Source organism: Lactuca saligna, chromosome 8 (genome assembly GCF_052625555.1).
Source record: "Lactuca saligna cultivar CGN05327 chromosome 8, ASM5262555v1, whole genome shotgun sequence".
Classification (NCBI taxonomy): Eukaryota; Viridiplantae; Streptophyta; class Magnoliopsida; order Asterales; family Asteraceae; genus Lactuca; species Lactuca saligna.
In genome coordinates, this window is record NC_136424.1 from 44,491,513 (window position 1) to 44,506,562 (window position 15,050).

At 31.3% G+C, this 15,050-nt stretch overlaps 1 protein-coding gene across 2 annotated transcripts; it reads right to left on the reverse strand.

Annotated features, from left to right (window-relative positions):
- Positions 1 to 5,166: 5,166 nt before the first annotated feature.
- LOC145008905 (uncharacterized) lies at positions 5,167 to 9,797 on the reverse strand. 2 transcript variants are annotated; one of them, XM_078967532.1, is made up of 13 exons: positions 9,651 to 9,797; positions 8,710 to 9,118; positions 8,374 to 8,620; positions 8,164 to 8,276; positions 8,002 to 8,081; positions 7,769 to 7,910; positions 7,607 to 7,687; positions 7,424 to 7,528; positions 7,171 to 7,353; positions 6,103 to 6,195; positions 5,705 to 5,844; positions 5,551 to 5,617; positions 5,167 to 5,468 (listed from the first exon to the last, which is right to left on the reverse strand). In XM_078967532.1, the coding sequence occupies exons 2-13, from the start codon at positions 9,100 to 9,102 to the stop codon at positions 5,361 to 5,363; spliced, it is 1,752 nt and encodes a 583-aa protein (XP_078823658.1). In that variant the 5' UTR covers positions 9,103 to 9,118; positions 9,651 to 9,797; the 3' UTR covers positions 5,167 to 5,360. The 2 variants fall into 2 exon arrangements, with proteins under 2 accessions (XP_078823658.1, XP_078823659.1); XM_078967533.1 differs by having other exon boundaries at positions 8,710 to 9,123.
- Positions 9,798 to 15,050: the final 5,253 nt, after the last annotated feature.

A 15,050-nucleotide genomic window follows, 5' to 3' on the forward strand; every position in this document is an offset into this window, starting at 1 on the left:
CGGATGAAATCATGTAAGATCACTACTTCATGTAAGATATCAACTATTTAGGATAAGGAACTTACGAGATTTGAAGATCGGGGACGAATATTGGGATGATACATGAGAGGATTTCAGCCAAGGGAAGTAAAGGGATGAACTAATGGCTAACATATCATCATATAAGGGGGAGTTTACGGCCCACATGGAGTTTACGACCGTAAACTCCATTGTGGTGGCCGTGAACTCCTTGTTAAAGGGTTTCAGACTTGTTCGTTGTGCTATAACTTCAGCAGATAAACCCCGACACTTATCCCTTAAGTGTACAAGGCTCAGAACGCTCAAATAAACTCCTAATTGTGCTAAAAGATAACAACAATGAGTTTGACTTTTAATGAAGTGTTTGACTGTACAGGATAGAAATTTTCAGGTTGTCACAGTTTCGCAGTTACAGAAGTGTGTGGCTGATGATTAAGCGGTTATTCTTTTGGATAATGTTCAGGTGGATGATCGCTTAACTACATTGAGAGACCAGTGGGAATTTTAGATCGGGAGACGAAGGCCTTCAGAAACAAGGTGGTATCATTGGTTAAGGTCCAGTGGTAGCATCGGAAGGGTTCCAAATGCACATAGGAACCCGAGTCATAGATACGGGAGCATTACCTGAAATTGTTTGCAGCAGCAGACTTCGAGTACAAAGTCTAGTTTCAAGTGGGGGAGAAGTTTAACATCCCCGCATTGAGGCATTGTCAAATTTCCCCCTTTTTTTATCAAGACTTATATTTAGCCCTTGTATATGAGAAAGTTAGCAAAATGGCCCATAATGGCATTTTTCTAATTTCGGGCTGAGGCTTAGTACGATGGGCGTACGTTGTGTACGTTGAGCATACATACATGAGACTGAGTACGCTGTGCATACACCCAGTACGCAGGACATACGTGAAGAATCCTCAAACCCTAATTTTTTGGGTTTGGTCCATATTTAAGCATCATTAACTCCTTATTTTTCACTCCCTCTCCAACCTCCAACCTTCATTTCATCATTTGCAACCCTAATCCATTGTGTGTGATCCTTTGAGCTCAAAAGTGTGTGTTTGAGGTGTCTTTAAAGCAAAGTGAAGAAAGAAGCATCATCTTGGAAGATCAAGACCTTTAAGATTCAGGAACATCTCACCTTCAAAATCCATTATGAGGTATAAAGTTGTGAAATTGATGATTCTATGCATAGATATAAGTTAGCAATGGAGTTTGTGTCCTTTTTGGTTCCCTTATTTGGGTATTTTGAGTATAAGTTACTCCAGTCCATTTAACTTGTCCTTTCAGATGTTTTGAGGTGCCTAGAGGCATAAAAATGTGGACTTGATCACTTATTTCCTTCCATGCATGTGCTACTAGGTCTTAATGGGTTAAGTAGATGAGATATTTAGTATTAAGCACTATTTAGCCATGCAAGACCATAAAGTTGGAAACTTTATGGTCAAGAACATTATTTGGGGCTTGGATCTGACTTTGCACATAAGGATTTGTTGTAATAAGCTCTTAATGGGAAAAGATTTGACCAGGTGCGTACGCTAGGCATACCAGGTGGTACGCTGCATGTAAGCGGTCAGAGCCCTGTCACTTGGTCAACCAACGAGTACGCCCCGCGTACTGAAGAGTACACCCAATGTAATCAGTTGGGTCAACCCGACTGGGTTGACTCGGTTGGGTGTTGACTTGACTTTTTACCTTTGACCAAGTTTGACCAAGGGTATTATGGGAATTGTTATTAATCTAGAATGGGAAATGTTTTGATTACTAGGAGTCAAGTAGTGCTAGTTGTTGGAGCAGATATTAATTCATACTGTATTCAAATTGAGAGATGAGTTTTCCTCGCTGTACTTATGGGTCGAAGGCACCACGCTAGCCCATTGGATTGATATCTTGGTTTAGTATATTTTGTTATGTTGTAATGATTTGTTAGATTTGTATCCTGGTATATAAAATGTTTTCATGTTATAGTAATATGTTAAATTTGTATCCTGGTATATAGGATGTAGCTATGATGTAGTGATATGTTAGATCTGTATGACCACCTATATTTGCCAGCTATTGAGTGTTATGGTGTATGCTGGTATGTGATGGTTTACTGGGTTGAGGTGGACCAGCTGAGACTGAAGGCCAAGACATCCAGGGCGGTCTGGATAGACTAAAGGCTTGCGAGGTGGACTAGTCAGGTCAAAGGCCCAGAGAGCTTTCCAGATAGGCTGAAGGCCCAGTGAGGCGGTCCAATCATGCTAAAGGCTTTGTATGCATGTTGTTGCGTGTTATGTTTATGTGGTGGTACTTTGGGGGAGCTCACTTAGCGTTGGCTTACAGTTTTAGTTTTGTTTCAGGTACTTCTAAAGACCATGTCAAGGTGAAGGTATAACCGTACATATCCTTGGTTTTATGTTGTTGGATCTTGGGAGACTCTGATTTTGAATAATGTTTTGAAAACAATGGTTACGTAAACACTTTTTAAGTAAATGGATTGTTTTTGAAAAGTTTAAATTTGTTGTGATTTTTAAGATGTTACATAACATATACTATTACTTAAAATTATAGTCATTTCATCATTCCATTAAGTTTATCCTATTAGTAAGTAACACATCTGACGGTTAACTTCTTCCAATAGTTTTTTCTTAAATTTAAAACTAAAATATAATTAAAATATAAAATGAAATATGATTAGAAGATACGGAGGGGTAAATATACTAAACATTAAAGTATATTAACAACTCAATATATATTGAGTTTTCAATAACATATACTATTACTTAAAATTATAATCATTTCATCATTCCATTAAGTTTATCCTATTAGTAACTTCTTCCAATAGTTTTTTCTTAAATTTAAAACTAAAATATAATTAAAATATAAAATGAAATATGATTAGAAGATACGGAGGGGTAAATATACTAAACATTAAAGTATATTAACAACTCAATATATATTGAGTTTTCAATAACATATACTATTACTTAAAATTATAATCATTTCATCATTCCATTAAGTTTATCCTATTAGTAACTTCTTCCAATAGTTTTTTCTTAAATTTAAAACTAAAATATAATTAAAATATAAAATGAAATATGATTAGAAGATACGGAGGGGTAAATATACTAAACATTAGTTTTCAATAATAAAATAAATTATTAGTTCCAATGATTATAAATTATAAAAAAAAAAATAAGACAAAGAAAACATTAATAAAATATAAAATAAGTTCTCATTGGAAACACTTTTAAAATATCTCCAATAGTAACATTTATTATAAATGTCTCCAATAATAACATTATGTTATAACTTAAAATAAATGTCACATAATTGTTCCATTAAACTTGACATCTAAATAAATTATCACTCAAATGGTTAAAGCTTATTTGAATAGTTTTTTTTATATAAATGTAACTAATTTACTCTCGGAAATCTAATTTTTTTTTTTAAAAAAACCCTCATTTATTTCTTCCATGTTTAAATTCAAATAAAATTTTAATACAAACGTATAAATACAAATATATCGATTCATTATTTATATATATATAATATGAAAATTTATTATATTGTAGTTACAAAAATAAAATAAAAACATTGAAAATATTATAATATTATCATAAAATTTATATTTTATAAATAAGATGTCATTAAATATTTAATAGGAATAATTAATTAGTAAAGAAATAAATATATATATATATATATATATATATATATATATATATATATATATATATATATAACTAAATTATAATTAAAAAGGTAAAATGAAACATGGTTAAACTAGAAAGTGTTATATGTACAAGTTATTAAAATATATGGTAAAAAAAACAAATGGTATTAACTGGTTTATAGAAAAAGTTTATATTCATAATCTATAAAAAAAAAAAAATCAAATGGCATTTGGCTTACCAATAAGAAGTTTTTTCAAATGAGAGAGCATAAGTTCTGATATCACTAGAACACATAATAATATTTAGAAGTAGATTAATTTGTCAATTAAAAAAAATCCATAAGAAAATTTTCCCATTGAAAATGTTCATATAAACTAGTTTATTGATAAGCTTAGCTTGAAATAGTTTATTAGTAATAAACAAGTTTCCCAAACAAAACTTCAAGTAACATGCTATTTTCTCAATTAATTTCTTACTACGTTTGGAATTTAATTTTTTCTGTGAATCTCTACCAAAAATATATACTCATTCTACCTATAGAAAAAAACCGTCCTTATACCCTTCAAACTCATTCTACAATCGTATATACTATTTATTTTGATTGGATGTATAGATTGTTGACTCTAAATTATAATTCAAAACATTATATCGTGATACAAGTGGCGTTGTCTTGGTCGTGCCCAAGTCTTTTGGACTTGTTATTGGTTCAACCAACTTTGATATCGTTAAGTAACGAATGACCCCACTTGGAAACTTAACGTTCACCCACATCTACCTTCCATGAAACCACTCACGTTGACCATATCATATCCAAACCAGTGATTCATTTATTCCCATTCACTTTGACTATATATACATCCCCTCTAAAACCATTTACACCACACTCAAAACTTTTACACATCTTGTTTTTTGTCACACATACATGGATTCATATTCGGATTCTTCAAGTTCGGTTGATGCAGAAGAGAACGCATTTTATCAAGAACTCACTCGACAGATACTCATGCTTACAGATGAAGATGATGATCGGTATACAGTGGAGACAAGGCGGAGACCAGTGGTTCGTGGTGGTGGTGGTGGATCAAGGCCGGTGGCTAGGAACTACTATAGTTGGTCGGAGACTGTGATAAGTCCGGTCCCTGGTTGGATGGAAAGTTTGTGGGCTAATGGTGGCGGTGGCACCGGAGTTTTCATACCTAGCGGTGTTGGTGTTGCCGCCTACGGTGGTGGTGGTGGAAAGAAGTCCAGTAGGAGAAGGCGGAATAATAAAGTAAGCAAAAATAATAATAATAGAGGTGGTGGACAAAAGATACATGGTTAAGTATATATAAGATTAATAACTTTTTTAGTGCAAAGGTATGTAATTAATATCTATATATGGTGTAGGTGTACCCATTCCTTATTTTTTTTTCTGTGGAATATATCGGTTAATATATTTATTGATTTGTGTCATTTTACGTAATGTTTAGCCGTTATATAAACATTGTTGTAACAATTATAAAACCGAATTCAAGCATCAATTTCTAACACAAGCTAAAGTTGTGAACAATATCTAGTTTTTAATATTTATAAAAAAAAAAAAAAAAAAAAAAAAAACGCATTTTCACATTACAACAACTGACAACTTAGGAATAATAATAATAATAATAATAATAATAATAAATTAATAATAATACGAGACCTGTTTATTTAGCTAGACATCAGTGACTGAAGAGCTTGATTTGCGAAAAAACGGACATCAACATCTGGGTCTTCCGCCAGCTCAACCAAACACGGCCTAATACTTTTCTCCACCACCTGGAGGACAAAAAAGTAAATTCACGAAATTTAGAGTAAGTTACATTTTTGGTCCTTGAGTATAAAGAATATTGTTACTTACTGAATGGTCAACGATAGGAATTAACAGCTGCAAGACCTTTGCGACATTAAACTTGATATTCGGCACTCTGAAGAAAACAAATAAATTAAATAGGAAATAGAAAATGGAAAGAGGAGAATAAAAAGATATTACAAAAATGTAACTAAATAATTACCTGTCTTTGGATAAGGTAATGAGTGGTGGAAGAAGTTTAGAACAAGTAATTTCTGAGCCCATAACTGGGGCAAGTAGAGAAATTGCACGAACGACTGTCATTCGATATAAATAATGCGGATTATTAATCATCTCCAACACCTGCCACAAATAAAAGATACACACAAATTAAAACATATTAAATCCAAGAAGACTAATTTACACTTTTCGTCCCCAAGTATATCTTGTTTTTACAATTTTGGTCCTTATTTGAGTTTCTTGTAATATATTGTCATTGCTTATTCAGTTTGAGACCAAAATTGCAAGAGAAAGCTTTTTGGAACCAAAATAATAATAAAAAAAATCAGTTAACTCAGGGACAAAAATGTAATTTATTTTATGCACTGAAGAAATAATAACCTGTGGGACAATATGTTGCATTGACCAATCTGGACCGAACTCCTCTGCTAAACGCTTTAAGTTATTAGCAGCAGCATCTCTAATGGAGTAAACCTGAAAAAAAAAAAAAAAAAAAAAAGGTAATACTACAAGTTAGTTTAATATAAAAAAAAAATAAAAATAAAAAAAAAGTCCTTCCATATGCGCTTTATAATCAATTTAGTTTTTATATTTTTTTTATTCAATTAAGTCCTAAAACCCGGTAATTGTATTCATTTTGACCCTTTAGCCCGGTCAACAGGTCATCCCACTTTCAAAATTACACTTTTGACCCAGATTTAAATTTTTATTACAAAATTGGTCCAAAATTTAAACTTTTGGCCCAGATTTTAAATTTTATTACAAAATTGGTCCAAAATTTACACTCTTTGCACAGATTTCAGAATTTTGTTACGAATTCATCCTAAATTTAGTTTTTTTTACATTATTTTTTCTCAAAATTTTGTTTCGAATATGTTTTTTTCTTTATAAAATCATATTTGTACAAAAAAAATATTTTCACATACAGAAACCTTATTTTTTCTATATAAAAACTTTTTTTTAAAAAACATTTTTGTATACGAAATACCTATTTATAAGAACAGGTCTTTACTCTTTATTAAGTACATAAATAAATATATACAAATCCATTTTTATTAAAAAAAAAAAAAAAAAAAAAAAAAAAAAAAACATGTATACAAACACCTATTTTATTATAAATGCATTTGTATACCAACACATATTTATAAACAAATGTATACAAACACGTTTTTATAAAAAAATATATACAAACACGTATTTCACAGTAAACGTATTATATATATATATATATATATATATATATATATATATATATATATATAATACGTGTTTATATACATTTTCTATATAAACGTGTTTGAATACAAATGCATTTGTTATAAAAGAGGACCAAACGTTACAAAAAAGCTCAAAGAAGGACCAAAATTGGAAGAGAAAACCTTTTGGGTATGAAATTGAAAAAACAAGCCAAAAATGTAATTTACTCAAAACCATTTTTTTTTAACTAACCTTGTCTTGTAACCATTGCATGCAAAGAGAACCAAGTTTATCATCAAAAAAGGCTACACCTAATTGACTAGCCAATAGTGGAATGTATTCTATAATTGCCAAACGAACCCTCCAATGTCTATCTTCTGCCAACTCAACAATTGCTGGAAGTAAAGATTGAGATAAAAGATCGATCCCGATGACCTGGCATTTATTTTGTGTTATAAAGCAATAATTATTTATTAATGAAAGCAACAAGTATCATCTAATCTACCTGATTTACTTGATCTAGCTTGCTGATAATATTGAGGCGTACATCTGGAAACTCGTCTTTTAGAAGTGAGAGAAAAATAGGAAGAAGTTGTTCAATTGTTGCATCCTGCAATTCGTTATAAAAAGCTCAGTTATATAGTTGTATTATACCTTTTTATAAAATTAAATGAAAAAAAGTTGTTACCTTTCCTAAAACAGGAGCCATGCCCATTATAACAGAAGCCAAAGCAGATCTAACATGCTGAGAAGAATCCGATGACAATTCCTACAAATGTTTCTTGGAAGAATTAGAATTAAAAAAAAATAAAAACAATAAACTTTTATAAATCATCATCATTGATAATACCTTTACACATGGAAGAATATGTTGAATTGCAAGTTGTGGGGTAAGAATTCGACTAAATTTTGTGACTTTTCCAGCAGCTGCAATACGTACTTCAGCTTCATTATCACCAAGTAGCCTCACGTATGCTGGAACTAACTCACTCCTATTATAATTTAAAAAGAAAATGTTAAAAAACGAAAATAGAAAAAAGAAAAAAGAAAAGAAATTGTTTTGGATTTGAAAATTCAACATACTTGGTGGGTTCAGGGCCCACTGCTTCACATAGTTCATACAATTGATTAGCAACCATATAACGAACACGCCAAGACTTGTCCTGTTTTTAACAGAAAACATTCAAATTTTGTTTTCAATTCTCATTTTCTTTAAAAAAAAGATTCACTTGTTAGAAACTTAACCTGAGAAAAATTAACAATGACAGGAAGAATATGTGCAACACAGTCTTGGGGTTGTAGCAACTTCCCAAGAGCAGCACAACCCTCAACAGCTAGTAAACGAACAGAATCTTGATCTATAGAAAGTAAAAGAAAAAAAAAAAAAAAAAAGTAATTAGTTGCTTTCATCATGAACTTGAGAAAGTTATATAAAATATGAGATAAACAACTTACCATCTTTTGTAAGATCCTGAAAGATCTCCATGATGTCAGTTTTGAGATGTGAAGGTTCCACAGTTGCAGCAAATTTTCCCAAATTTGTTGCAGCTGCTCTTCTAACCATGGGCATATCATCTTGACATAACTGATTAAAAACTGATCTCAATTCTGTTTTCAATGCCTCAGAGGCACTAGGATAAGCAATGTGAAACAGCCCACATGCAGAAACTCTAGCAGTAAACCATTCACCAGCTGCCAACCTCTGAACCATAGATCAAAAATCATGTCAAGAAACAGACGTTCACCAATGAAGAAGAGATAGAATGATAGATTACTGAAAAATAAACCAACCTTAACAAGAGGTACAAAGGAATCAACCAAATCAGACTCTCTCATTTGTGATCCGATCCTGCATAAGGACTCAACAGCTTTGTCCCTCACACATGTCTCTTCAACAGTACATAGGGTTTCAAGAGGGGGAAGCAACACAGGGGCATGCTCTATTCCACCAACATAAGGGATAAACACACCCAACTCCTCTGCCATGGCTAGAAGAACCTCATCATCATCATCATTGTTTTCACTTAAGAAAGGAATCAACTCCTTTCGTGTCCTATCTTCTCCTAGAGCACGAGCAATTGTGGATAGCCTTCTGATGGAATTTAAGCGCAATTGGATGTCATCATTTTTCAGCTCGTCTATCAGTATTGCTATGGGGTACAAAGGTTCATCCACCATCGACATTGTAGTTCAAAAACTACTGCACTTTTCAGCCAAATTCATACAGGATTACAAGTCATTCATCACATGATAGCATGTTAAATTCAACAAGGATGATCTAGGTTTTCTTAATTTGTAACTCGACTAAAAAGATATAGGTTCGATGGAAGTCTGGAACCAATGTATGTTCTTCAAAATTGAAATGGAATACAACAGCAAAGAGATTATATACAGATATATAAATATATAATGACATAAAATCTACGTCGGATTGGCTAGTTGAATTCAGTAAATTAAATTGCCACACTTGAATAAGATTAAACGTAAGACATGTGAGATCCGTAAATAATCTCGAATTACAAATCGAGAAGCTGAAAATAATCGAATGTAAACGAAATTACATAATCAAGCTTTCGAGGACATGACACCTAGGGCTTACCAGGTTGTGTTCGTTTACATATAGTTTGAATCAAATAAATCAAATTTTGAGGGATTTAATTCGAATGAATCCACAGAGCAGATATATACGTAAAGAGTGAGGAAAGTAACGGAGAGATATCGGAGAAACTTACCGGCGGCAAGGACTGTGTTTCCCACTTTGATTCGTCGGATTCGAAGCCTCGAAGGGGAAAGAGAGCCGGTGTCAACGTATTGAATCAAACGCACCGAACGCCTTTTTTGACAAAACGGAACTTGTTGGCAAAGATTTTTGTTCATGTTAGAATTTTGGATTTTAAATCTATAAAAAATATTTGAAGAGAGTTCTTGTAATTTTTTTTTTTTTTAGTCTTGTTATATTTATTGCGGTTAACTGTTTAACTTGTTGAACGAATTTATATATTATAGTAATGATAATATATCGAATACATTAACAAATTGAATGGTCAATATAAAAAAATTGACTATGAATAATTTTTTTTTTATATATATTTTTTAAAACTTTTTATAATTTCTTATAATATTTTAATGATATTTTTTTCAGTTTTTCTAATACAATGTTTTACACTTTACTTATAATTTTTTTTATACTTTCATATAATTTCATTATAAGTGTTTTTAAATCAAATATTTTTATTTTTTCTTAAAAGTTTTTAACCTTTTTTTTTACATTTTCATATAATTTTTTTATAACTTTCATACAGTTGTTTCTAAATTTTTTTTTACAACATTTTTAAAGTGTTTACAAATTTGTATATGTCAATTTAATATTTTTTTATAACATTTAAAATATTTTCGTTAAATATTAGTTTAAAATGTTATATTAAAAAAATAAATTTATAAACTTTAATTAAAAATTATTAAAAAGTTGTAATAATTTTAAAACATCTATATTATATAGATTTTTTTTTGTTTTTTTATTTGATATATAATTTTTTTTTAAAAAGACTCCTCATACTTATTCAAATCATTTATTGCTACGCCGCGCAACATACGTCAAACACTTGATCCTTTGCAGCTGTTAGTCATAATATTTTAAGTCAGAATATTTCTGACTTAAAAATTGTTGTTTGTGTGCTGCGTGACGCAACACTTGACCATCTGCTTCAAACTTCTTCACACATTACTTTAACTTATTGTAGCAGTCTACAGAAGTTAAAAAACAAACAAATTTTTTATTGAATGTTGTAGTTGTTTGGTTCCCTCTTATGCTATAGAAAGTTGCAGAGGTGGTCTGCAAACTTCAAACTATTTCGCTTCGAAAAAACAAACAGCACCTTGGATACTATTTACTTTAAAAATATTGTATATGCTTAAAAATAAAGGAAAAAAATATAAAAGGCTATATAAAATATTTTACAAAACAAAAACATACTTATTAATTAAAAAGTAAATTTTAGAAGTGATCAATATTTAGTTAATATTCGTGACATTAGGATACCTTAAAAATTATAACACTCCAAATCAGGTATTACCTTTGGAACCCTTGAAGTTATAATTATTGCATAATGGTCCCTTAAGTACGATGGGCATACTTAAGGAGTACACTTAGTATACCATGCATGGATGATCGCAAAGGGACAGCACGTACGCTAGGCGTACCAAAGTGTACGGGGGGCATACATGATGAATGTTCAAACCCTAATTCCTAGACTTAAGACCTATATAAGCATCCTTATCCCATTTGAGCCTTACCCTAACTAGCATCTTCACCCTCAAACGTCCCTAAAGCCCTGAAATAATTAGAGAGTTTGTTCTTTAGATTGTGAGTGTTTAAACACCATCCTTTTTAGTGTGTTAACTACAAGGAAGAGGAAGAAACAAGCTTAAACGAGGAAGAGCTTCTGGATCTTGCATTTTTTTAACATATAAGGAAGCTTGAGGAGATAAAAAGCTTTCACATTGGTCATCATTTTCATTTCTAGAGCTAGGGTTTTCTCTTTAGTCTCTTTTTGTGTTCTTGGACCACCTATTGAGAATTTGAGCAACTCCAAAGCTTAGGAAGGATATATCTGAAGTCCTTTAGTCCATTCACAGCATAAAAATGGAGTATTGATGGGTGTTTTGACCTCATGCATAGATTAAGACTCTTGGAAAAGTGTTAATGGGTTGTTGGGAGCATATGGAACATGCAAAGGCATAAAGTTGCCAACGTTATTCCTTAGGACGCCTTAATGGACTCGGATCTAAAGATTAGACATTGGAACATCAAGTATTAAGCACTTTAATGGAAGAAAGTGTTTAATCTGCTTGTACGTTGGGCATAGTATAACGTACGTAACGCGTACAGCTCAGGGACTCAGCACGCTAAACATACAGGAGTGATGCGCAATGCGTACGCATTTAGAGGGGCTTAGACTTGTTTTGGACTTATACGCCCTTTTGGTCCTTAATCAGTCATTGGGTCTAGTCATTTTTTGAGTTAGTGTGCCAATTTATCTGTTTCGGGACATGGTTACTATGGTTGAGCTTTATTGGGCCATGAGGCCCATTAATGATTTTGGTCATGGACTTTAGGCCCATTAGCAATGGGAGACTTTTGGGCCATTATGAAATGACTTGGGGCTTGGGTTCTTTAATTGGATTATATTCAACCCTAACATTGGGTTAATAGTATTATGGTTCAGCACAGGTGGTTACGGGTTATTAAGAGAGCAACTTTCGGATTCAACAGACAGAGGTGAGCCTCCTCACCATACTAATGGGTCTAAGGCACCAAGGTTAGCCCATTTAGTTAGTAGTAGTGTTTATTGTGGATTCACTACGGATATGTCTGGTATGCATATATATATATATATATATGTGTGTGTGTGTGTGTGTGTGTATGTGCTAGTACATATTGACTAGATATGTGAAGACCCTGAAGGAGCCCATGACAGTTGGATATAAGACCATGTGGCGGAGCCCATGGCTTTCCTAGGTATAAACCATGTAGGGGAGCCAATGACACATAAGAGTAAGACCTTGAGGGAGTCCACGACATCCCTATATGTTTATATATAAGTTATGTAGTATGATAAATATTTTTGTGATATATGATATGCTAGTTGACTATTATGTTATTTGCATGGAAGACCTCGGAGGGAGCTCGTGACAGTTGGATATAAGACCATGTAGGGGAGCTCGTGGCATTCCTAGGTAAACACCATGTGGGGGAGCCCATGGCAAGTAGTAGAGACCATGGAGGGAGCTCATGACATGTAGGTATAAGACTCTGGGAGGAGCCCACGACATCCTTATATGTTTGTATGCATAACTTATATGGTTTATGTAGCTTATACAACTAATATGAATTATGTGATTATATGGATTGTATGGGGGTATGCTATGGGGAACTCACTAAGCATTAGCTTACAGTTTGTTGTTTGTTTCAGGCACTTCATAGCTTAAGGGTAAGGGTAAGGTTTGATGGTGCGACATGCACTCTCCGACATTTCACTACGAGACACTCTGATATTTGAAATAAAATGTTGATGTTATGAATTTTGGAAATAATTGTCATTGTGATTTCATATTTTATGAGACTGTTTTGATTAATAAAAAATGAAAATTTTATTTGGAAAATTGGGTCGTTACAAAAATATCGTTTGAAAAAAATAATAAAAGCAAATATGAAAAATAAAATCGCTATTAAATGTGGAGAAAATGACTTAGCAATATAATTAACTTTCCGGTTTGTTCATATCTAAACAACTTTTTTTTACACATTCGACTATTTTATTTGTTAAATGTATTCACATATTATCATTATCACCGACTATAGCTGGTGACAATGATAATATGTGAACATATATAATAAGTTAAATTGTCAAATATTTACAATTTTTTTTGCCTAAATGTGACCAAAACAACAAAGATAGTTACCCTAGCAAGTCATTTTCTCGTTCTTTTAATCTAATGTAGTTTTATCACAATATAATCTGGGTAAATTGTATGATATTTATTAAGTTTCGAAAAAATATGATGATTATTATTCACGAGCTCAAACGAAGATAATCGGTACAATAAACAGAGAACCATTGTTAGAATCCTAGTTGTTACCCCTATTTATAGAATGAGCATCAGGCATAAAAGTTGTATACATTAGGCTCATCCATTTTTATGCCAAAATGGATGTCAACCAATCACAAGACACCATATAACCGCTTATAGAATCCTCAACGTTAAGGGAATGTGCATGTAAACATGTGACGCACATTGGCACAATCAAACATATTCCTAAAATGTTTATACAAACACTTTCAAAAGCAAGAAGTGCGTTCACCATGCTATAGTGCATCCTTGAGTTAATGAGAACGCATTGGCCATCATAAAGAGCACGTTTAGAAGGACAACACATTTATGTAACACATCTACTCCACCTGGAATGCATAAAAAGAGTGCATCCTAGAAGGCAAAAATGAGTATCGATGCGGTTGGTATTGAGATCTTTGATCATGTTCATATTTCTGATATTCTTTTGTTCTTTCCTCGTTATCCGCTTTTGCTCATTTTGAATATACTCATGAAACTTAGGATCAAAAATATTTTTTAAATCGTTAAAAATTTATTTTTACTACTTGTAGTCGTTCATACCTTATCCACGAGTATGGATTAGATAAAATCATTCATTTTAGATCCGAGAGTATGGATCATGTCGTTGTGAGAATCGATGGGGTGGGGTAAATTGGAAAAGGGTAGTTTACTAGTTTAGTAATATATTATATTACTAGTTTATAACATGTGGAAACCACAATTATACAATTAATTAATTTTTCATAGTAAAAATTTTAAATTATTGATCAATTATTTCAAATAAATTATTTTAAATAAATTATTATTTAAGAGATATTATTTTTAGTTATATAAAATTATAATAATTGATTTAAATAAATACATGAAATTATATCATCTTATAATATATATATATATATTGATTTTATTTTGTTTTTTTATTCTAATGTTATTAATTTAATGTAATTAAAATGTGAAATTTAAAAATTGAAATTAAGAATCAAATATTAATTAATGTAATTAAAGAGAGAAATTTAAATTTTAAAATTTGAAATGGATAATTAATATGTTGACATGTGGCATGATAGGTGATATATAATATTAATGAGGATTTCTAATATTATTACACCTATCAATAGGAGAATAAACTTATTTATTTATTAGAATAGGAAGATTTTGATTTTCAGATTTTTGATCAGTTTTTAACACTAAACTGATTTAGTCTTAACTAAAATATAAATTTGAACATATATGTAAGTTTTATAATTTTAGATGGATATATATGTAATTTTAAAATTTATAAAGATATTAAAGTTTGTAAAATATAAATGAAATACACCAAAAATCATAAATCGACTAACATAGTTTATTAAAAGATTATCTTATCATTTTTAGTAAACGTTCAATTAAGATGGTTTGATATTATTTAAAAATAAAACATTGTATCATTATTAATTTCTAGTGGAACTAGAAAAATCTACTCTTTTTTTTGGCGATGGATAACAATAATCAATTATACTAGCATATTTCATTAAAGTATC

Coding starts and splice junctions, on each gene's coding strand:
- LOC145008905 (XM_078967532.1), bottom strand. CDS start 9,102: ATGTCGATGGTGGATGAACCTTTGTACCCCATAGCAATACTGATAGAC. Junction 7,688..7,768: donor ATATTCTTCCATGTGTAAAG/GTATTATCAATG, acceptor AAACATTTGTAG/GAATTGTCATCGGATTCTTC. Junction 5,845..6,102: donor TGCAACATATTGTCCCACAG/GTTATTATTTCT, acceptor TATTTGTGGCAG/GTGTTGGAGATGATTAATAA.